Source organism: Varanus komodoensis, unplaced genomic scaffold (genome assembly GCF_004798865.1).
Source record: "Varanus komodoensis strain SLA01 unplaced genomic scaffold, ASM479886v1 scaffold73, whole genome shotgun sequence".
Lineage (NCBI taxonomy): Eukaryota > Metazoa > Chordata > Lepidosauria > Squamata > Varanidae > Varanus > Varanus komodoensis.
In genome coordinates, this window is record NW_025336386.1 from 1,503,243 (window position 1) to 1,526,223 (window position 22,981).

Consider the following 22,981-nt stretch of genomic DNA (forward strand, 5'->3'; position numbering starts at 1 on the left):
GCTGGGCAAGGAGTCAGAGGGGTGGGAGAGGGGAGGAGTGGGGAGTTGACCCTCAGGCAAATGTGGCCCTCAGGCAGTCAAAAATGCTTCTCCTGCCCTGGCCTGCAGCTTCACTGCCATGAGTATGTCAGAAGTCACTGCTACTTAAGAAACGTAGAAACAGCGCGAGTCCGAAGGGGTCTCCTGGGCCATCTAGTCTGACCTCCGGCACCAGCCGGCTCCTCTCACAACATGCCCACCGTGTGCACGTCCAGCCTGTCCTTGAACACCCGCACCGATGGGGCCTCAACGACCTCTCGTGGAAGCCCATTCCACACCCTCGGGGTCCTGACTGTCAGGAAGTGCTTCCCGGCATCCAAAGGGAACCTGGGCTCCCTGAGCTTTGCTCCGTTGGAGCGTGTCCTGCCCTCCTCTGCAGGAGAGAACAGGTCTCTACCCACCTCCGTGTGACACCCCCTCACGTACCTGCATGTCGCCAACAGACATAGGTACTTGAGGGGGCTACTTGAAAGAAGGGAATTTTCAAAGCTTGGAAGAATAAGCATAATAAGAATGAGGCTCCAGCAGCAGGAGTCACTGGAACTGCAGGTGCGCATGATCACATGCAGACACAAGAGGAGAGATCGGCCCCTGCTTGTCTTGCTGGAAATACGCTCAGGCGAAACCGGTCACTCGCCATCACAGTCACATTGCTCTGCAGACTCCAGTGCGCAGCAAGCCGTTTGTCCCAGCTGTGCAGCTTGTTCCAGCTCGGAGCCTTTCTCCTTAACCCACAGCCAGGTCCCTTTGTCCTTGTTCTTGGGATTAGCCAGGCCATTTCTGCTGTTCCTCCAGTCGTGGGCAAGCAGCCCTTTTCCTGGGCATGCGATGTCTCGCACACATAGCTGTATTCTTGGAGGTGCCCTTTTGAGCAGCAGGTTTCCAGGTGCGACAAGGAGGAGCGGGCACTGGGAAGAGCATCAGCCCCATAGCTGCAGACTGCCCCCCAAGGGGGCAGGCCAGATGCTGCCCCAGTCCTGCCGGGGGCCGCCGGCGTTCTAGCTGCGCGTTTGGTTGGCAGGCTGGAGCGATGCGGAGGCCGCGAACACCCCGCTGGTGTATGTCCTCCTGCTGAGTCGCTGCCGCGCTGGCCACTACGAAGAATTCTGGGTGTACAAAGGAGGCCACTCCGAACATGCGGCCTTCCTGCCTCCCGGCTTCCAGGAGAGCAGCTTCCGGGTGTCCGTCTCGGTGCTCGTGCAGGACCACCTGGGAGCAACAGTTGTGGCCGTCAACAGGTAAGGGTCTTCCACTGCCCTCTTCTCGCACTCGCTTCCTTTGACTACCCAGCAGAGTCCTGCCGGCGCGGTTCAGTGGCTTAGAGTCCGGGGCTGGGGCTGAGGCTGCCTGGGTGCTAGTCCCCACTTGACCATGGGCCACCTGGGTGACGTTGCTCCAGTCATGGACTCTCAGCCCAGCCCACCTCACAGGGTTGTTGTTGTGGGGATAAGATGGAGAAGAGGAGGAGACAAATCATATCAGCCGCTCTGAGTTCATAAGGAAAACGTGGGATACAAATATAATGAACGCTTGAATAACCTCAAACTACTGTTCTCTCAATCTTATCCTGGTAAGGGTTAGGGACTAGCCCTGTCTGTCTTCGTCCCCCTGAGCATTTGCAGGCTTCCTCTTGTGCTTGACCTGGTCTTTCCAAGAGCCTTCTGTGGCGGGGGAGTGTCCAGCTGTCACTGCCTTCTCTGTGTAAACTTCTTGTGTTTCCCCACTGTTTCTGCTGCCTTCCCCCCGCTATGTATTCCCCCTGCATCTATGGAATGCGCTCCCCAGAGAGGCCCGCCTGGTGCCGTCGTTGTTTGTTTTTTGGAGCCAGGCTAAGACCTTTATATTTAAAACTTATTTTAATTGTTAATGTATTGGTATTTATAGGATTTTAAATCTTTTAAGCTGAGATGCACCGGGTTTTAATATTTTTGTTGTATAATTGTTATATTTGTAGATTTTGTTTTTGTTGTGAGCTGCCCCGAGGCTTTGTTGCGATGGGGGCGGCATAAAAATGTTTTAAATAAATAAATAAGAATGGAATAGCTGCACAAGACCCTTGGACTTGTAAGGACAGAGATTCCTACTTGCAAATGGGATGGTCCGGAGGAACGGGAAGTTTGAACTCCCACCCCATATTTTAAAAAATGCAGGACTAAACTTCCATGTGGAATGGGAGCGCGTCCCCGGCCAAGGACTGGGCGCAGCTCCTTCCTGTATGCAAGGGAGGGGGGTGTGGTGCCCACCGCTGTGTCCCTTCCCAGGTCCATGGTGATCACGCTGCCCAGCGCCCCGGGGGGCTTCCGCAGCCTCCCGCAGTGGCTCTATGGCCAGACAGAGGTGGTGCTCCAGGGCCTGGTGAAGCAGGGAGACCCGCAGCAGGTCACCGAGTACTCGCTGGCTCTCATCACCATCCTGAACGAGGTATGGCCGCAGCGCAGCTCCCTCGGGGGCGGGGGGGGCCGCGGCCGGTCTTTCTCCCCCTGCTTGTTGCCGCCACCTCGCCCGATTCCTTCTTCGCTCCGTGGCAGAGAGTTCTGCTGCCTGAAAGGGCACCTAAGACAAGACGGGGAGGAAAGAGGATCGGGGTCCTCCGTCTCTGAGAGCAAGTGCAGGAGCAGCCATGCGTGTTGCCAGCACTGGGGGGCAGCTGCTGAGGGGCCGCCCCACGGTCCGGCTTCGCCGCTTCCCCACTGCGGCTCGCTTGGTCACCTGCCGTCTGCGCTGCCCTGACAACGCAGCAGGCGGGAAGGAGTGGGGTGTGCCCCTTCGGCTGGCTCTCCCTGGCGAGCGGGCCCGTGGCCGCGAGAAGGAGGGCTCCCTGAGGGAGGGGCCCCAGGAGGGGGTCCAGCCAGGGCCCCTCAGAGCTAGAGCGGGGCCCGGGGGGCCTTTGCACCTGCCCCGCTCCTCTCAGTACAAATCGCTGCCTGCCACCCGCCCCACGGCGGGGGCGGCCTTGGGCTGGGCTGGCTCTTCACGCACCGGGGCCCCCGAGGGCCTGCGCGTCCCAGTCACCCGGCGGCCCTGCTCTCCCCCCGCCCAGTACGAGTGTTCCGCGCGCGCGAGCCAGCGGGTGGACCACGAGGACCGGCTGCGGGCCTGGACACGCAGGAATATCACCGAGACGCTGATCGCCCTCAACGTGAACACGGTGGATGACATCCAGCAGATCACGGCTGCCCTGGCGCAGTGCACGGTAGGCGGGTGCCGCGGGGGGGGGGGCCACGGCAAGGGCCTGCCTGCAGCCCCTCGCCTGGCGCCTTGGCACAGGGCGCACCCCGCGTGCTGCAGGCTGTGGGGAGGGCTGCCAGCACGAGCCTTGGAACGAGGGGGCGGCACTGCGGAAGCCTGGCCCGGCCCACCGCCATGCCCCAGACCTCGCAGTGGAAGTGTCGCTTCCAGAGCATGTGAAGTGCTTGTTCCCCGCTACTCGGCACTGGCCAGAACTCAGCTGGTGTGCTTTGTCCAGTTCTGGGGACGCAATTTAAGGAAGATGCAGGCAACCTGGGAAAGGTTCAGAGAAGGGCAAGAAGGATGACCCGGGACGGGAAGCAAAGCCCTGGGTGGGGAGATGGAAAGAAGTGGGCCTGTTTAGCCTCAAGAAGAGAAGGCCGAGGGGAGGTCGGCGGGCACTCTGCGACGCTGTCCCGAAGATGAAGGACACGTCTCTTCTCGGTCATCCCAGAGTGAGCTGGAGGAAGCCAGATTCTGGCTAGAGACCAGGAGGACTGCCTGTCTGTCAGAGCAGAGCGACAACAGGCCCAATCACCCTGGAGGCCTTTGGGGTGCGGCTGGACAGCCCCCTGAGAAGGATGACTCTGGTCCCTTCCCTCCCTCCCATTCTATGATCGTATGATCCAGATGCAATTGGGGTGGATGTCCCAACAGCCCTCGCCATTGATTCAGCTAAGGTTGATGGGACTTGGACTCCCGACACAGAGGGAGGGCCACACCTCTCCCATCTCCGTTATAAAGTCCCCTGGAATGATAGACACGGCACTGGCCCCCGGAAACAGGGTGCCGTCCTCTTCGATCCGCCTGGCCTGCGTGCCTGCGGGAACCGTTGCCCGGCAGCAAAGGAGCCGAAGGGCGGCGCTTCCCTTCCGTTGCTGGAGGAGGAGGGCAGGGAAGGGCTTGGGAACGGGGACCAGTGTGGAGTGCGCTCTGCTCCCACGAAGGCAGGCACTCCCTCCACGAGCGCGTTCTCTCGGGGGCCGGATAGCGGGCGGGGGGCATGGCTGTCCCCTCCCCGCGTGAGGCCTCTTCGCCTCATGAAAATCAAAGTGCTCCCCCAGCCCCAGCCATGCTTGCCGAGCTCACACAGCTTTTCGGGGAAACAAACTCAAAAATCCATACCAGAGTATGAAAAGAGAGGAAGGGATATAGACTGGCCTTGTTGATGCTGTATTTATTTTGCCGGGAGGCGCTGCTCGCTGCGCTGCTTCTCGCCCTTGTCGAGCCGTTGTTTTCTTTGGCTCATTTAGGCAAGAATGGAGACCAAAATTACTGCCGTTCCCCACCTGGCTCCCCCGCACCCCCCCTTCAAGGGAAGCTTGCAGGGGAATTTCGGGCGGCCTTGTGTTGAGGTGACTCGCAGTCACCCCTTCACCCTTTTCCCTTCCTCGAGTCCTTCTGCAGCTTTGGACAGCGGCTGGCTATGGTCATCCTGGCACTGGTACATGGTGCAAATGCAGGGGGCTTGGGCCCGAAGGCCCTTTCCGCCAAACGCAAAGCCATGAGGACTCTGCAGGGGGCTGCGTGTTGCGCAGTTCCCGGTCCGGCAGGCCTGACAGAAGTACCGTTGGCCGTGGCAGAGCCCCGAATTGGCACCCTTAACCACCTTGAGCGCCAGAACGTGATTGCTGTTCCCAAGCCAAATAACTTGCCGTTTTGGCTCACAGGTAGCCAGCAAGGAGCTGGTGTGCCGAGACTGCCTGACGAACACGTTGAAGAAGCTGGAAAGTATGATGGACATTCTTCAGGGAGAGACCATGCAGGGGACCATGACGCCGACCGCCATCGCAGACAACATCCTCAACATCATGGGTGTGCCCGCTGGCTCAAAGGAGACTCTGCGCTGGCCCCCGGCGGGTTGGGTGCCGGGGCACGCACTCTGGGGAGGCCGAGAGTCGCTGTCATGAAAGCCTCCGGCTGCCGCTGCCCTGCTGGGGCTAACGCCCCTCGTGGCCTGGGGCCAAAGCAGCTGTGGTGGTGCCTTTGTGCACAGTGCACCTCCCCTGCCCGGGGCCCCTGGGGATAATTTCCTGAAGGCTGCTCCTGCGAGGCTGATGCCTGCAACCCGGAGGACTTCCCCAGGGGCTGCCAGGAGAGGGTGTATCTGCTTTCAGTCCCCACCTTTAAGAGGGAGTTGAAGACGCCTCTTCTGACAGACCTTCCCAGATTAGTTTTTCTTATTCTGCTTGTTTTCAGTTGAAGTTTTAACTATCTATTCTCTTTCAAGCCAACCAGAGCCTATGGGAATGGGGTGGTATATAAACACCTAAATAAAATTAAAAAATAATTAGGACTACACATCCCAGCAGGAAAATTATGTCCTGCATGCAATTTCGGGTTTGGAACAGGCAGCAACTGTTGTGCGGTTTTCCTGCTGGCACGTGTCATTCCGGTCCGGGAGGAGCCCCGTAGCCAGGGGCCACGGGGCTCCAGCTCTGCCTTTCCCTGCTCCCAGCTCAGTTTCTGGGGAGCCTTTGGAAGGTGAGGGAGATGGTGGGGCAGCCTGCAGGACCAGCGCACGCATGCTTGCAGGGCGCCGCACCAGCGCGTGTGCCTGTGAGCCCGAGGCCGGGAGCGGCACCCGTAGGCGAGGCTCCTTGGGAGCTGAGTGGGGAGCTTGGGTGTCTGCCACTTATTTGGCCACAGCACAACCAGGGTGATCCTCGGCCAGCAGGGCAGATCGCAGCACTGGCTGTGCTAGCTGTGAGCGATGGGAGTTGCAGTCCAGCCCAAGGCTGACTGTGACTCTCCGGAGCCTAAGTGACCTTGCCACAAGCTTAGGACTCGCCAGCATTGCTGAAGAACGAGGCTTTAAAAGCTCTTCCAAAAAGCTGTTTTCAAGCGTGTATTTCATCCTTGCCTCTGGTTGTCTTTACTGGTAATTTGGGGCAGAGAAGAAGGACTGCCTCTGCCTGTTGTCAGCCCCACCATTAACCAGGGAGGGAGGGAACTTCGGTTGCCAGTGGGCACCTTGCGCCACCAGCCGATGCAGCTCTGGCCTCTGACCGCACCACTCTTTCCTGCTCGCTTCGCAGGGGATCTGATCCACCTTGTCAACACTGTTTCCCAGGAGTCCGAGTCGCAGAAGCCGCACGGTGGTCAGAACCACATCCAGGTGGCTTCCAAAGCTTACGCTCTGTCCACGAACCTCATGCGCATCCTCATGAAGTCTCGGGTCCTCAACGAAGAGCCCCTCGAGCTGGTGGGCAGCAACATCACGGCCACGGGCAAACGGGCCGGCCCACTGGGCCTCCTTTGCTACGAGGACAACCCGGACTGCCAGTTTTCCATGCCTCCCGCTTTCAACGCAACCTTTTCTGACCTGACGGATGTGGTCCAGGTCATGATCCGGGTGGACTACAACCCCTTCCCCTTTGGCTACATCGCAAACTACAGCGTTTCCTCTGAGGTGGCATCGATGGCGTTCCAGAACAGCAACGGAACGGAGATACCGGTGGGGAGCCTGGACTCGGAGAAGGCCATCACTGTGATGGTGCTGAACCCTGATCCAAAGGACGTCACTGTGGGAACCGCTGTGATTGAGGAGAGGGGTTCTGTGAATGTGGCAGTGACCGGCTTGAGCAGGGACGCGGAGGCAGGGCTGTTTTTCCAGGTCACCTTCCGTGTTGTCAACGGTAGGCGTGCGGCGGGGGCCCCTGGACTAACGGCTTCTTTGGGAGTGCTGTGTGATTAGATGGGCATTTGAAGATGCCCTGTCCTCCCAGAACCTCCAGGAATCAGCAAAGCAAGATAGCCTCTGTCCCTTCTGAAAAGACAGAATGCATGAGGGAAAGGGAAAGCAAACACAGGCCCCTGCAGCCATCCACCTCTTTTCTCCCTCTTGCAATGCATCCAGTCCTGTGAAAACAGAATTAAAGGGCCCACAACTCCCAGCAAGCCCAGCCAGTGTGATTGGCTTTCTCCTTTCTGAACCCCTAGGGATGGGGTGTTTGTTTGAAGCAGGGCTGGTGGGAAGGCCCCACTTCCCACCTCATTCCCCTCAGTGGCAACCGCTCAGCCCCATTTGGTCTTCACACACGCCCCCCCACGCCCCCGGAGCCCTGTCTCCAGGGAGCTGAGGCCCGTGCACTTTGTGAGTAGCCCTTTTTATCCCCACAAGAAGCTGGTCAAGCAGGTTAAACCAAGAGAAATTTCCCCGCCTGGCTGAGATTAAAGCACAGGCCTCCCACCGCTCTGCCCACTGCTGAGTGGAGTTGGCCCTGCTGTGCGAACTGCAGGGCAACCCAGGGCCTGTCATTGCTGGAGTATCAGAATAGTTGCACGAACGTCTTGTTGCGCCGCTCATGTTTCCGGGCAGCGGGGAAGCAATGCCCCCGTGTCATTGGAACGCCTTACCCTGTGCAGTGTTTACTCTGCACAGTATGGGAGCTATCTAGGTCCCGATTCCCACTCCAAAACAGATTTGCCACCACGGATGTCCCTTGTGAAGCTCAGAATAAAAGCTGCTGTAGCTAAAGTACAGCACCCTCCCCCGCCTCTCGGTCCTGTGCAGGAGCCCTTGTGCCCCACGGCGTGGCCTTCCGAGGGAGGATTCAGCTGGAGAGTGGCCACAGAGATGACGATGCCGGCAGGGCAGCCGTGCAGAATACAGTACCGCAGTGGCGCCCGGGCAACCAGAAACAAGCACTTCCAGAACTGGGCAGGCCAGCGGGTGACCCAGAAGGCCTCTCCTGAGCAGGTCCAGGGGAGCTTTTGGAAGCGCTTGAGCCTGCAAGTGCAAGGGAACCCACACAGGCGGGGAGGCCCCACAGGAACATGTGTAACGCTGGCAGTAAAACCCACTTCAGCCTTCGCAAAACCACGAGCGGCTGCACACACAGTCAGAAATGGCGAGCGCGGCGTGCTGGCCAGCTGGCGATGTGTGCAGGGCAACGTCAAGGGGCCTGGCGGGCTCTGGGGCTCGGGCTCGGGAGCCGCTGTGCTTCCGGCCGGTGCCAAGAGGGGCACAGCTGCCCAGGCCTCCAGGAGTGTGCCAGGCCCCAGCCCAGCTCCCTCCGTGTAGACTGTCGAAAGGGCTGCCCGCTGGAAGAGCAGGGCGCCTGGCGCGGGGCTGTGGAGATGGCTGCCGCCAAACGTGCCCACGCTGGGCGCCTGGAGGGCTTGCCTGCATCGAGCACAGCCGTCCTGGGCCGGTGCCCCCAGCTGGTCATTCGATTTCCGAAGGAAAATGTCGATGCTGTGGCTGGCTTGTGCGTGTGCCAAAGCGGCCCCTTTCCTCCTGCCTGGGGGAGAGGGCAGGATGCCTTTCCAGGAGTGTGCACAGCGTCTCTTGTTTTCATAGGGACTTTATTAGAAGGACTTTAATACAGTTGCATATAGGATATATAAGCCATTGTTGTTTATTAAGCACTATGGGGGCCTATTTCAGTGGATCAAGAGAGGTCCATGTTGTTGCATCCCCAGGGATAAATTGCACGAGGCCCTTTAAACGGCGCTTTGGGGCATTCAGAGCAGAATTCAGGGAAGAGAGGGCCTGTATCAGGAGTCCCATGTTCTGCCTGGGGAAGGCGGGCAGGGGCTGAAGGCGTGCTTGCCGCCTTGGGCAGCTGTGCTGGGAGCACTCGGGTCACGGCTCCCTCTTGTAAGCCTGTCGGACGCAGAAGAAGCAGCAGACACCTTCTTGGCTTCTGGCTTCGGTGGCCCTTATGGAAGTTTCCTCTCCACGGCCAGGCCGCTACCTCTCCAGTGAGCCGGAGCCATTCGTTGCTGTCTGTCTTTTCCGCCCCTCCGAGCACAACTGCACGGCCTTCAGGGAGATCCGCCTGGAGGACATGCACGGGAAGGCAGAGCGGGACCATCGGCGCGACACCTTCTTCCTCTCCCCCGCGTGAGTGAGCCATCTGGGCAGACGGGAGAGCCTGGGCCATGGAGGCCCGAGTGGGGCCGCGCGCGGCAGCTCGGTTGCCTCTGCGCGTGAAACCACCGTCTGTCTTGCCTCGCAGCGGCACTCGCTTTTGCAGTGCTGCCCAAGAGGCGATGCTGAACTGGTTTGAGTGCCACTGCTTTCAGAGGTGGCCCCGTTACAGCCTGCTGAGCCCCAGGCCTCTCCCCCTCAGGGGGATGACGGGAGGCGGAGATGAGGGCACGTGGAAGCACGCAGCCCGTGTCGGGATGGCCGGGTGGTTCAGCGGGGGCCAAGGGTGAGCTGCAACGGGTGGTGGGAAGTGGGGGGGGTGCGGCTTCCCACCTGGAGAGATCGATGGATGCTGCAGGTGTGACTCACCTGCGTGGCCGAGCCAGGAGTCCAAGGCAGGGTGTTCGCTGCACCGCCACCCGTGAGAAGTGTGACCAGCCCACCCTGCCTCGTTCCTCACTGTGCGGTTCTCGTACTTCTTCAGCACTGATGTGGCGGAGAGAGACTATTCCTTGAACATCACCAACCACTTTGTCTGGTCACCGGTGGAGGTGACGCTGGGCCTGTACGGCTCCCTGTGCCAGTACTTCAACGAGCAAGAGAACCGCTGGAAGACGGAGGGCATGGCTCCCTTGGAGGGGACCACCCCCAGCAAAGCCGTGTGCCTGACCCAGCACCTCACCGCCTTTGGCGCGAGCCTCTTCGTCCCCCCGCACTCCGTGCAGTTCGTGCGGCTGGTGAGTCCCAGCGGGCGGCATCCTTGCCTGCGCGCCCTGGCGCCTCGTGCTGCTTCTGCACTGCCACCACTTCTGACCTTCTTGCTGCTTTTCTTGGCTCGGAACCCGACTTTTCCTCCATGATGGGAACAGAGTTCATGGTATGGGGCTTTCCCTTTCCCAGCTTCTCCCCGTAGCCTCCTGGGCATCCATGGGATCTGATGGGGGGGCCTTCAGGTGGACGTGGAGTTGGAAAATCCCCCTCCTGCCTACCTGCACACGCACAGGCACACACACGAGCAGAAGAACAACCGAAGACCCAGGCCGCGCTTTGGATGATTTTTGGACAAGCGAGACAAGCTTGTTCTGCACTTCTCAGCTCAGTGCCGCCTTGGCCTGCTTTGAACCGGCCAGCCAAGAGAAGGAGGCCCCCCTCTGGTTTCCTCACGGGCCTCTTGTCTGCAGCCCTTGGACCTGCGGCGCTCTCTGCCTTGCATCGCCCCCCGCAGGGGCCGCCGCCTTTAACGCCTGCTCTTGTTTGCGTAGCCTCCCGTCCCCAGACTCAACTACGTGGTGCTGCTGACCTGCGCCATCTGTTTTGTGACCTACACCGTGGCCGCCATGATCGTGCACAAGCTGGACGTCATCGACATCCACCGAGTGGGCGTGATTCCTTTCTGTGGGAGAAATGGGCTGTACAAGTATGAGATCCTGGTGAAAACAGGCTGGTGCCAGGGGGCAGGTGAGTGCCGTTTTCCCTTGCTTGCAAAACTTGGCGCGTTCTGGCTCAGCCGCAGTCACATTGCTGAGTTAGGCTTGTCGCTGGAGAAGGCAAGGATGAAAAAGGAGGTTGTGGGTTGGGGAGGGCTCTGCAGAGGGCACTTGCGGGACCCCAGGATGGCGAATGGCTGGACTGGATACGCCCCTTCTTTTGGAAATGGCAAGCCGAGACCCCCGGCCAGCTGTGCCCTTGGCTGGGGCCAGTGGCTGTGCAGGCACCAGGCGATGGCAGAGCAAGGGGTGGGGCCTGCTCAGGTGCCCGCAGCCCCAGGGGTGCCAGCTCTGTGGCTGCTGGGGGCGGGCCGGCCTTTAAACGTCTAGCAAATCTACCGGCGTGTTTATTTCCCCCTGCCAGACTTGGAATCAACAAGTTAATCAGTCGTTGCAGTAAGTTAAATCAGTATGTCATACCGTGAGAGCTGCCACATTTTAGGAAGAGGGCGCTGCAGAAGGGTCAGGCCGCAGAAGGGACTTGGCGACACTCTGCCCCTGCTCAGCGGTGCCCCTCGTGGACGGAGCATCGCTCTGCCCCGTTGGGAAGCACAGACGGCGCAGGGTTGCTGGGCTGCCCGGGCAGGGCACCCTGCCATCCTCCGTAACTCCCTCCTGACCATGGAAAGGGGCTTTGAGACCCCTTGCAAAACTTTGCAGGGGCTTTCGGGAACATCCAAGCTGGGGTTTCTTTTGCTTACCGGGTTGCGCCTTTCTGTTGTTTTCTGTGTACACAAAGCGGCACTGTGGCGAGGGGAAGCATTTGCGATGCTCAGGACCAGGGGCTGAGGCTGGGTGTGACCCTGACTCCCCCGGAGGTCCGTGTCCAGCCCTCTCTTTCCCCCAGCTGGGCCTCTTCCCCTGTCTGCCCTTGCAGGGACAACTGCACATGTGGGCATCATGCTTTACGGGGTGGACAGCAAGTCTGGGCACAGGCATCTGGACGGCAAGCACGCCTTCCACCGCAACAGCCTCGACATCTTCCGGATCGCCACGGAACGGAGCCTGGGCAGCGTGTGGAAAATTCGCATCTGGCATGACAATAAAGGTGCGCGTGAACATAAGCAGAGTGTCGAGCTAATTCTCGAGGGGACTGTGGTTGTGAAGCTCTGCTTTGTGGGTATGAAAGAAGTCCCACCTTTGTCCCTGGTGTCCCGTCCAGTTAAAGCTGCGGGAATTCCAGCCTAGTCTTCAAGTGAGCTCCAAGCCAGAAAGCCCGAGCCTCTGACACCATAGAAACAGAAACAGAGCGAGTCAGAAGGGGCCTCCCGGGCCATCTAGTCTGACCTCCGGCACCAGCCGGCTCCGCTTACGACACGCCCACCATGTGGACGTCCAGCCTATCCTTGAACACCCTCACTGATGGGGCCTCAGCGACCTCCCATGGAAGCCCATTCCACACCCTTGGGGTCCTGACTGTCAGGAAGTACTTCCTGGCATCCAAAGGGAACCTTGGCTCCCTGAGCTTTGCTCCGTTGGAGCGCGTTCTGCCTTCCTCTGCAGGGGAGAACAGGTCTCTCCCCACCTCTGTGAGACACCCCCTCCCATACCTGCATGTCACCAACAGATCCCCTCTGAGTCTCCTCTTCTCCAGGCTGAAGAGGCCCAGTTCCCTCAGTCTCGCCTCATACGGCATCCCCTGCAAACCGGCCACCAACCTCGTGGCCCTACGCTGCACTGACTCCAACCTGGCTATATCCTTCCTTTAACGAGGGGCCTAAAACTGAGCACGATACTCCAGTTGCGGGCACACCAGAGTTGTGTAGAGTGGTAGTAATACCTCTCCTAATCTAGAAGCCACACTTCTGGCTATGCAACCAAGGGTGGCGTTCGCCCTCTTGACCACCGCATCACACGGCTGACTCATGTTCAGCCTGCAGTCAACCAGCACCCCGAGGTCCCTTTCACAAGTGCTGCTCTCCAGCCACTTGTCCCCTAACCTGTACTTATGACACCCATTTCTGTGCCCCAAGTGCAAGATCTTGCACTTATCCACATTAAACACCATCCTGTTGTCTCCTGCCCACTTCCATAGTCTGTCCAGATCCTTTCTCCACCAGGATATCATGGGGCACTTTGCCAAAGGCCTTGCTGAAATCCAGGTATACCACATCCACTGCATCCCCTCCATCTAGCCATCGCAAAACCTTGTCATAGAATTCCACAAGGTTTGTCTGGCAGGACCTGTTTTTGCGGAAGCCGTGTTGTGTGGCTGTCAGCCTCCCTTCCCTATCTAGCATCACTAGATCTCTCTCTATTATGAGCCTTTCCATTGTTTTTCCTACAGTGGATGTAAGGCTAATATTGATTTGAAAAACACATGGAGAGAGTTAAAAGGAGATGTGAAAAGATTTACTTTTTTACTCATCAGTTCATAAAACTTACTCCAGTACTCAAATAAATACCTGGACTGCCCCCTCCCCCACCACAGACCATATGAAGAAATATCAGACACGTCCCCGCTGCTAAGGCTGCTGTGGCCTTTGTTTTCTTTGTATCCTTCTGGTATGTTTATAAATGTTGTGAGCCTCTTAGAGGACTGTAGTCAAAAGGAGGGATTACAGCTACCAAAGCAACAATGGACACCAGACTCACTGACTTCCCGAACCTGCATCCCTCCAAGATGCGGGTGGAAGCTGTCGTCCGAAATACTTGAAGGGACCCAGGTAGGGAAGGGGCTGTGCCAAAGTAGATGCCCCCAGGAGGGGAACCTTGTAACACACCTGTTTCTACCCTTTATTGATGCAGTGTGTGTACTAGTTTGGGATAGGCTGCACAATAGATCATTTTCTACCCACAGCCTGACATCTTTGGCCTAAATTCTTCCCACCAATGTTGGCGGAATCAATCAAATGAAGGGGGAAAAAAAGGATTCCTCCATACTTGGGGGAGTCCTCCTGGTTTTTGGAAAACCCAATACACGATGACATTCTGTTACAGATGCACCCCTTCTTGCAGGTCCCGCCACTTTATAATGTCTAAAAATAACCCCAGCAACAAGTAGGAGTTGTCCAACCAGTCCATATAATGCCTATAAAACATTTGCTTCAAAAGCTGCACACACCATTTTCAAGTTCAGATTCTGAGGACAGGATGTTCCGAAACACTGCAGTTTAAAAATGGTGCAGTATTAACGGTTGATAGCCCGGAAAGTCCTAAACCTGTGTCTCCTTCAACTTCTCCTGTAGGACTAAATCCATCATGGTACTTGCAGCATGTCATTGTCCGAGACCTGCAGACCTGTAAGAACTATCACTTTTTGGTGAACGACTGGCTGTCGGTGGAAAGTGAGGAGAGCAGTGGCCTGGTGGAGAAGGAGGTCGTGGCTGCTAGTGAGTAGGAAGGGACATGAAATGTGTCCGGGAGGCTTTCGGAGGCCGTTCCCTTGTGCCGGACCTTGTGCAGGAGGAGTGGGTACCCGGGGAGCCAGCCTGGAGAGGGTGGGGCTCGTAGGCAGCTCCAGCTTCCCACAGTGAGGAGAAAGCCCCCCCTCCCCCAAACAGACCCGAGTGCCACTTTTGAGGAAAGGGGGAGCAAAAGCCAAGGGCCCAGGCTCCAAAAAGGCCGGACTTGTAGGTGCTGCCATTTTGGTTTGGCCATGGAGGTCGTAACTCTCCGAGTCCCGAGAGGGGGTTTCCGTGACCCCTCAGCCTTGAGGGTTGGAATGGGAACGGGCCTGGGACAGCCACTCTGGACAGACATACTGCTTCCCCCTGGCCCTTGCCCTGCGACCATACAGGACACCGGGATGTCCAGCGGCACTTGCAGAGAAGCTGTCGGTCACAGAGCTTCATTTTTGCTTTTGGCGACTCAATTATGTGGTCTTCTGAGCTCAGTGAGGACCAAGCCGAATGTTAAAATGATTGGAAAACAAATCGCTGCTTTGAGAAACCAAGTATGAGGCCAGTATAAGAAACAGCATGTGGAGCGTTGCTGTGCAGGAATAAAACGGTCCCCCCGCCCCAGTTATGATGAGAAATGCTGGACGGGAATAGCAGGCCATGCGCCTGTTTCTGGAATGGGTCCTCCCTTTTTAAGTTACAGATTAGCTTTTCAGGCATTTAAAATAGGTACATTTCCTTTAGAGTCACAGCCGTTGTCTTCTGGCATAGAACTATGTCCAGCCTAGCATGGTTAATCGAGGCGTATATAGGTAGCATACGTAGAAATTACTAAGAAACAGAAGGCCTGAGAAGCACACGAAGCTTTTGGTTGCTGCAAGTGCTTTGGAAGTCTCCCGTACCCCAAACAAGACTGCATCCGGATGTTAGGCCATCCCATTTCCTCTCCCACCCGCACCCCGTCTCCTGGAGAGGTGGGTCTATGAACTGGGGTGGCCCAGTGTTTGCTGTGGGGCATCCTCCCCAGCTCCTCATTAATGTTTTGCACATGAACTGTCGCTGGCTCAGAGGTGCCGTGTTGGCAGAGTTTGGCTATCAAGCCACTGGGGAGGACACGCCCTGGGACCCACTCGTGGCGGACACTCCCCTAGGCACAGGGTCGCCTGACCTGAGGCGGGCAAAGCATCTCGTGGGCTCGCGGCCCCGTTCCCTGCTCACCTCTTTGCCCCCCGGCTGCCTCGCCGTTGGCAGGCGCCCCGAAGGCGAGTTCTGTGGGCCTGCGGAGCGGGGCGTGTGCTCCCACCGCCCTGACTGGGCCCTGGGCTGACGCAGGGCTGCCCTGTGCCTGCTCTGCAGCCGAGGCCGACCTGCGAAGCTTCCTGCGCATCTTCCTTGGCGAGCTGCAGCGCGGGTTCTTCGAGAAGCACGTCTGGCTCTCGCTGTGGGACCGGCCTCCTCGCAGCCGCTTCACCCGCGTCCAGAGAGCCTCCTGCTGCTGCGTCCTCATCTTCCTCTTCCTCTGCGCCAATGCCGTGTGGTACGGGGTGGTGGGAGACAGCAACTTCAGGTATGCCCCCCCCGCCCCGCACAAGCGGTCCCTGGGCTCCCCTCGCGGGCTCCCTTCCTGCTCCAGACGACAGAGGATCCAGGTGGAGGCGTTCCTGCTTCCCCCAGGAGAGGCCATGTGGGGGCAAGGGACCTGGAGGAGATGGGGGCATCTCGAGGAGCATCTTGGAGGAGGGCTTGGAAATCGGCGCCCCACGCACGGGCTCGCTGAATGCTCTCGTTTGGATGAAATGTCCTGCTCACGCTGGAAAGGACAGGAGGTCCCCCCTCCCCACACCGGCAGGGGGCAGCGTGAGCAGTGACCGGATGGGTCTCGTGCACAGGTGGGGGGGGGGCAGGACTGAGCCGTGTCGGGAAGGTCGTGTGCCCGGGCCACGTGGGCAGGCAGGCATCAGGGCTGGGCTGCTGGATGTGCTGCGGCACGTGGCGCCGTGGGGGAGGGGCTGTTGTTCTGCAGAACCCTCTCCTCCCCCCCGTTACGGACCCACCTGCCGGCTGTGGCACGTTTTGGGCTCCAGTGCCCCCCCCCCTTCTGGGGCTGGAGCATCATGGACTGGTCGCTGCTGATTGCATAATCGTCTCAGGAAAGTGCTCGAGCAGCCGTACAATCCGTGCCCACGTCTCTGCCGTTCTCCCCTGCTTCTTAGCCACGTGCCCATTTCCACCTTGATCCCAGTGAGCAGTGAGACAGTTGCTGTCGGTCTGGTGTCCAGTCTGGTGGCCTATCCCCTGTACCTGGCTCTTCTTTTCCTCTTCCGGATGGCACGCAGCAAGGTGAGCCTCCTGGCAGCGCGCTCTCGCATAAGAAACGTGGAAGCAGAGCGCGTCGGAAGGGGTCTCCCAGGCCATCTAGTCTGACCCCCGGCTCCCGCTGGCCGCTCTCACGACGCGACGCGACGCGTGCAGCCCTGTCTCTGGGAGAAGAGTCTGCCGGGCCTCCGTGGTCTTGCAGGGCCTGGCTCCGTGCCGGTGGCTTGGAGGCCGCGCGTGAGGGCCCCGGGCTCAGTCCTGGGCCAGTCTGAGGACGAAGCCCCCGAGTGCTCCTGCAGCAGCACCGAAAGAACGGGTGGGACCTGTGTGCTGCGCTGCGTGTCTGGCTGCAGCCCTTGGGTTCCCGGCCAGAGCAAAGAGCGAGCTCCCATCCTGGCCCCTCAAGCCCTCTTCCCTCTCACAGGTGTCTGTCAGCCAGTCCCTGGCCCATCTGGACCAGCAGTCCTTAGAAATCGACAACTATGTGGACTCGTCGCTCCGGGAGAGTTCCTTCCTTGCCTTCCCTGGGCTTCGGATGGAGGTGAGGGGGCTGCTGGTGGTGCCGGGGCAGCTGTGGAAAGGGTGCCGACTGGATGAGCCCGGGTCTCTCCAGCCTGTCCTTTCTGTCCCCTCACGGCCGACGCGGCCCGTGCTCCTCTTGGGGCCTCTGTGCTCCGGATGCTTCAGAAAGCAAAGCCTCCTTTCCCACACTGGACTTGCTGAAAAGCAAGACGCTTCCGCTGGGCCGCTTTTATAAACGCCCCTCGTGTGCTTTGGAGCCCCGGGGCAATTCCAGGTCTCTGCGTGGCTGCTGCCCCTTTCCACCGGCCTCCTGGGACACGCCTGTTTCTGAGGCTGGGCCTGCTTATCGTGGCAACGTTTTCGTGCACAGACAAGTCGCCCCATTTCGCGAGGGTGCCGTGTGCTTCAAATGCACACTCCAGCCTGGATGGGTTGGAGACGCCCAGCCTAGAGGCTGGTGCCCAGATAGCTGCAGAGGGACCCTTTCTGGGGTGCCCCTGTTGGGCCCACTGGCAAGAACTGGCCATGCCAGACTGAAATTCGTTCCTTCCCTGCAGGCATTTTCAGAGCAAACCAAAACAGACCTGCTCCAGGATGATTCCAAGAGGTAAGCCAGTGCCGTGGGCACTGTGACCCCCCCCCCACTCTGCCAGGTCTGTGGGTGGGGTGGGAGAAATGCGCCTGGGCCATGGGCGCCCTTGAGACGGGCGTGGGATGGGGGGGCGGTGCTGCATCACTGCGGGACGGCTGCTTGTCTGCGGGCTCAGCCTCCCTCTGGTTCTTTCTGCTTGGGCCCAGCCTGACCCGGGGGCACTCCAGCGAGGCCCTGCTCAGCTGGCCTGACCTGCTGAGCAACCCCTCCATAATGGACAGCACCATCCAGAGGCTGAAGCGGGGGAGGACCAGCCGCCACCTGGGCTTCGAGGCTCCTCTCGCTGCGGAGGAGGACCGCTTGTCCCTCGGGCTCCCGCAGGCTCCGGCACGGTGTTTCTCGGCCTCAGGTAGGGGGGGAGGCAGGAGAGCGGCGTTCCGCCTGCAAACCCTGGAGCAAACCGCTTGCCCTTCGCGCGGACTGCCACGCGGGGAAGGCACGAACTCCGCCTGCAATGTGTTCTCCCGCCACAGATGAAGACCTGATCCGGCAAATCCTCGCTGAAGGAGTGGGCAGCCTCTCTCATCCCCAGGATATGGGACAGTATCCCAAGGCCGAAACGGACCTCATCTCAGGGCTGTAAGTCTGCTGGGGGGGGGGGGTCCTTCCCATCTCCTGGCATGGATGTGTGAGAAGGCCATCCAGGACCCCTGCATGATGGGAGGCCCCGTGCCACACAGGCATCCTGCCAGGAGGGGCCAGGCTCAGAGGCAGGAGGGGTGCATGGTGGCCCCTGCCTGCTTGGGCCTTTTGCCCCCAAGGCGTTTCAGCCGTGCAGGATGGGGTCCCAAGCATGCCAGAGCTGGATCATGATCCAGCAAGTGGAAGTCAGGAAGAGGCGTGCTGGCTGCAGCCCTGGCAGGGGCCCAGGGATCTGCCCCAAACTGACTGGTCTTGCTTTCCCTGGCAGATCCAGCATGTTTGGGGAGAAGACGGAGGCGATCATGCTGCAGAGGCTGAATGAGAAAGGGCAGCCCCTGGGCATGAGCAAGGAGCCCAACCGCCCGGCCAGAGCTGGGCAAGCAGGTACCGTGGGACCGAGAGAGGCTCCTGCGAGATGCGACCGTGCTGGGGGCTCGGGGCAGGAAGCGCGCTGGCCTGGCAGCCTGCCCAGGTCCAAACTGCCGTTGCGGCTGCACTGTGCCCTCCGCCACCCTTGACGCACAGGCGCATGGACCTGGCTTTCCTTCTGGGAACAGGCTGCGTGACCGCCCCTGGCTCCTGGCCACCACCGTCAGCTCTGGCAGAAGAGGCCGTGGGGTCCTGCGCAAAGCGTGCAGACTCGTCCCTGGGTGCAGAAGGGCTCCGCGCAGACCCCGCCTTTATTCCTGGCCTGTGTGTCTCCCCAGTTACGGACGGCTGTGCCCGGAAGCAGCTGCTGCCTTTCTGGTGCTCCCGCCTGGCCCACGGCCTCAGCTTTGCCCTCCTTGTCATCTGCTTTGGGGTCTCCGCGTGGATCGGGGTGGGCTTCACTGCCAGCGTGGCCCTCATGTGGCTTATCTCAGGGGTGTTCAGCTTCCTCTCCTCCTTTGTGCTCTGGGAACCCCTCAAGGTAGGTCCTGGTGGGAGGGTGGGGGGGCTGCAAGCACGGAGGGCGCTCAGGCGTCTTCAGGTCATTGCAGGTGCTGGTTCCATCCCAAGGCCTGCTTTCCGTGGGGCTTTCCATTCATCCATTTTGGGGCTCATCATGTGTGATCGATGCTTACTGAGAACAGCTCCGTACACCTCCAAAGGCAAGAGGTGCCTAGTCAATCCGTGCTCCCTGAGATTGCCCGAAAAGAGGTTGCTCCGCATTCTCCCTTGTGCCTCTGTGACCTCTGAGCAGCTGCAAAGCACACCCTTCTCCCGGGTGGCTCTAATCTCTAGGTTGCGCCTCCGGAAGAGAGATCTCCTTAGCAGAAAGGATTCCAATTCCCAAAGCATTCCCGGGCACTTGCCTTGCCTTTAGGGTGCACTCAACACCCACAAGGTGTGGGGAGATGGGGGGCCCTCCCACCTTCACCTGGCCGGGTACAGGGCAAGGGGCTGCACTGGCTGCAAGGCAGCCGGGCCTGGTGGCGCCAGGGAAAAGGATGCGGCAGCCCAGCTTCCAGGCCGGAAGGCCCGGCGGCTCGGCTCCAGAGGGCCAGGGTGGTTCTTTGGGGGGCCCAGAGCCAGCCGTCCTGTGGCCAGGCGGATGCAAGCCAGGGGCTGGCTCCCCACTGCCTTGGCAGGCGTTGCCCGGGCCCGGCTCGGGCTGCAGTAGGGAGCCCCTGCCTATCCCAGGCCCTTTGAAAGGGAGGAGCGATGGGCTGGGCGCCGCGCCGGAAGCACCCCGTGAGTCACGCGGCCAGCCGTGGCGCCTGTCCTTGCCAGAGTGTCCCGGTGGCGCTCTGGCTGCGGCTGCGGCTGCTCTGAGGCCGCTCGTCTCACACCGCCCACTCCTCCGGCCTCCAGCATCGCAGCAGCAGGGCAGCTCCCCGCGTCCTGCAGTGAGCAAACAAGCCGGAGCGCATGTTCTGTTCCCGGGAGGGGGGGGGCTCCTGGGCAGAGTGGCGGTGTTCCGACTGTCCGTGGTGCCGAGCGAGGGGCATTCCGGAAGCCCTGCCTGGCGAACGCACCCGCCTCCCAGGCCTCTTTGGGGGGCCTGCGGCTTGCCTGCAAATCGCGGGTGCAGACTGCCACGGTTCTGGCCCGGCAGCCTTTCCTGAGCAGCTCCGGCGTCGGTGTGGAGCACTCCATCACCGCCTGCTGCGGCGGGGCGTGGGGGGGGGTCCACCCTGTCCTTGCTCTAGAGGAGAGGCGTCTGTTCGGAGAGTGTGGCGTCTATCTGAGCAGGCAATCAGGACCGTGGCATGCCGTGCACGTCCTTAATAGGAGAGAAACGTGCACGTCTCACGCACCGTTTTGCACCTCCCACAAGACAACGGGCGCTTGTGCGTGGGCAGCCAGCTGCGTGATGACGGATCGCGAGGGAAGGTCTCTCTTCCTGGGAAGGTTTTCAGCTGCCTCTGAGAACTCTGAGGAACCCTCTTCTCCTTTCATGTCACGGGCTTTTCCAAGTCTTATTCTGAAAATCCAGAATTCTGTAGATCAGCGCAGGTATCCATTTTTGCAACTGCACCACCCATAGAGCGGCAACATCGGGGTGCCCCTTGTTTTGGCCATGGCTCACATGCCCGCTTCCCTGAGGGGTCGCTCGGCCCCGTTCCCCGCAGTTGCACCTGGTCCCTGGTGTGGGAGCGGCGTCAAACCCTGAAGCAGGCCAGGGAAATAGCGCGGTGGGCGAAGCAGCGCGGCTGGACTTGGCCCTCTGTCCTGCTTGAAATCTTTGCTGGAGATGTTTGAGGGACTCCACTGGTGGCACTGAAGTGGGAAACCGTGGTGTCTTACTAACCCATGGGATTATTCTGGAGCAGCTGCGTGTGCTTTTTTCACCTGCTCGCATCAGCTTTGCCGAGTTATTGGAAAAAAACCTGTGCACAAAAGTCATTTCACCCGTCCGGCCTTCTCTTGGCTGTGGGAGCAGCGGAACCTGGACGAGCGGGGAAGGTGCCATTCCAGCTGGTCTGGTCTGTGTGTCTGCGCCGCACCGGCCGCTGGGAGGCGTGAGCCGTGGTGGGTCGGTTGGTACAGGGGTGATCTCCCCGCCAGGTTCTCCTGGAAGCCCTGTACTTCGCCCTGGTAGCCAAGCGCTTGCACCCCGAGGAAGACGACACCCTGGTGGAGCACCCCTTGGTCGAGCCCGTGTCGGAGAAGATCGGCAAGGTCCGGCCGCCTCAGGGATTTGCCCTCTTCCAGGCCAAGGAGGAAGCCCGGAAAGTGAAGCTTCTGCACAGACTGCTCAAGGTGGACGTGCTTTGCAGCACCGCAGGGGGGCCACCAAGGGCCAGCGCCCAGGCACTGCCGCCCCGGGGGTCCGAGGGACAACCCAGCGATCAGCAGAGGGTGGGGGCCTCCAGGGAGGCAGAGGGCCGCACGCTCCCATCCCGTCCTCTGAGCTGAACACGTGGAGCGGCACGACCCTGCCTTTTTCCGAGGCGGGCGCTGAGCGTTCCTGCATTCTGCCCTGGCATAGCAGAGGTGCAGGAGCCGTCCCAAGGCTGGCAGCTGGCGGGAGGAGAGGCGTGCGAGGGAGACCCCTCGGCACTGCCGAAAGCGAGCCCAAAGCCGGAGCCGCGGGTCCGGCTGCCCAGGCGGCCTTCGCTGTGCCGCAGTGGGGCTGGAGGCCTCGGGAGGGTGGGGCACGAGCCTCCCAAGCAAGGGCCCGCTGTGGGGTGTCCTGCTGCCGAAGGGGACTCCCCTGCCGTGTGGCATGGCTCGCAGGCACACGGGGCCCCTCCTTGGGGGCTGTTTTGCTGAGGCGGCCGAGATGGGTGGGCGGTTGCGGGCCAAGCCGTGAACCTTGCTTGTCTGCCCGTTCATGCCAGAACTTCCTGGTCTACATGTTGCTCCTCCTGGTGATCCTCCTTGCCAACTACGGGGAACCGTCGCAGAGCAGCCGGGCGTTCCTTCTGCAGAGCTCCGTCAAGCGGCAGCTGCGGAGCGAAGAGTTCCTGCGCATCCAGAGGTACTTCGGAGTCCGCAGCCTGGGGGGCCTGGGTCTGGGGGCACTGAAGGGACACCGAGCGGAAGCACGGCCCCTCCTGCCGGGGCGAGGCCGAGGGCCTCCCTCCCCCAGCGTCGCCCCTCCCCGTGTCTCTTCTGCTTCCCTTCCGCAGGGCAGAGGACTTCTGGGGGTGGCTCTCCGGGGGGCTGTTGCCCTACCTGCACAAGAACCCGCCCGGCTGGGGAAGGTGCGGCGCCACGCTGGGGCCGGCCCGGCTGCGGCAAGTTCGCCTGAAGGAAGGTGCGTGGGAGCGCGAGGGAAGGCAGCCGCCTGGGCCCGGCTGCCCGCTCTGCTCTGCTCTGCTCGGGCCTGGCCCACTCCAAGCGCCGGGCAGCAGCGCCCCCTGTGGCCGGCCGGCCGCCCCTTCGCAGCGGAGCACACTTCCCGGGTCCTGTGGCTTTCTGTGATCCACGGCTGGGCTGGCTGGCACAAGGGGTCCTGGAGCGATTGCGCCTCCAGCATCAGTAGCCTGCAGGGGGAGGGACGGCCCCCGCTTCCTCAGGAAGGCGGCTCAGGCGAGTTGCCAGGCCTGCCCGCGCAGATTTCTCTTGTTCCTGAGCCGGGAGAATGCTGCCGAAGCAGCCGAGCAAAGGGGCCCTCTGTGGAGGGGAGAGGCGGAGGTGCTGGGCGTGCTGAGTGATGCGACGCGGAGGGGAGGGCAATGGGTGGCGTGGCTGCGACGAGCACCGGACTGGCGGAGGACGAACGCAGTGCCGCTGGCGTCTCCCCACAGGGTGCCCAGGCCCCGCTGGCCACGTCCTCGCCGGGACTGGCCCCTCTGCGTCTCGGGAGCAGTGCACGCTCGGCTCGGGCGGATTCGACACGGCCAGTTACGCCGTCGGCTGGAAGAGCAGTTTCAGCAACGGCACAGAGTTGTGGACCTACTCCCCCCCTGATCTTGCCGGGTAAGAAGGGCCGAATCTCCCCTGC

The 22,981-nt window shown here is 60.5% G+C and overlaps 1 protein-coding gene across 3 annotated transcripts in view; it reads left to right on the forward strand.

The window, feature by feature from the left end:
- PKD1 (polycystin 1, transient receptor potential channel interacting) overlaps positions 1-22,981 on the forward strand; it is a 66,087-nt gene that overhangs the window by 33,029 nt on the left and 10,077 nt on the right. For all 3 annotated transcript variants that reach the window (XM_044452599.1, XM_044452598.1, XM_044452602.1), the window contains 22 exons: positions 1,061-1,277; positions 2,301-2,460; positions 3,080-3,232; positions 4,938-5,082; positions 6,306-6,905; positions 8,962-9,118; positions 9,630-9,882; positions 10,408-10,603; positions 11,510-11,680; positions 13,821-13,964; positions 15,330-15,540; positions 16,187-16,313; positions 16,714-16,830; positions 17,369-17,418; positions 17,610-17,812; positions 17,937-18,042; positions 18,374-18,489; positions 18,813-19,015; positions 21,097-21,291; positions 21,873-22,012; positions 22,164-22,291; positions 22,785-22,956. In XM_044452599.1, the coding sequence (XP_044308534.1) occupies positions 1,061-1,277; positions 2,301-2,460; positions 3,080-3,232; positions 4,938-5,082; positions 6,306-6,905; positions 8,962-9,118; positions 9,630-9,882; positions 10,408-10,603; positions 11,510-11,680; positions 13,821-13,964; positions 15,330-15,540; positions 16,187-16,313; positions 16,714-16,830; positions 17,369-17,418; positions 17,610-17,812; positions 17,937-18,042; positions 18,374-18,489; positions 18,813-19,015; positions 21,097-21,291; positions 21,873-22,012; positions 22,164-22,291; positions 22,785-22,956 (3,964 nt within the window). The remainder of the gene's footprint in view (positions 1-1,060; positions 1,278-2,300; positions 2,461-3,079; positions 3,233-4,937; positions 5,083-6,305; positions 6,906-8,961; positions 9,119-9,629; positions 9,883-10,407; positions 10,604-11,509; positions 11,681-13,820; positions 13,965-15,329; positions 15,541-16,186; positions 16,314-16,713; positions 16,831-17,368; positions 17,419-17,609; positions 17,813-17,936; positions 18,043-18,373; positions 18,490-18,812; positions 19,016-21,096; positions 21,292-21,872; positions 22,013-22,163; positions 22,292-22,784; positions 22,957-22,981) is intronic.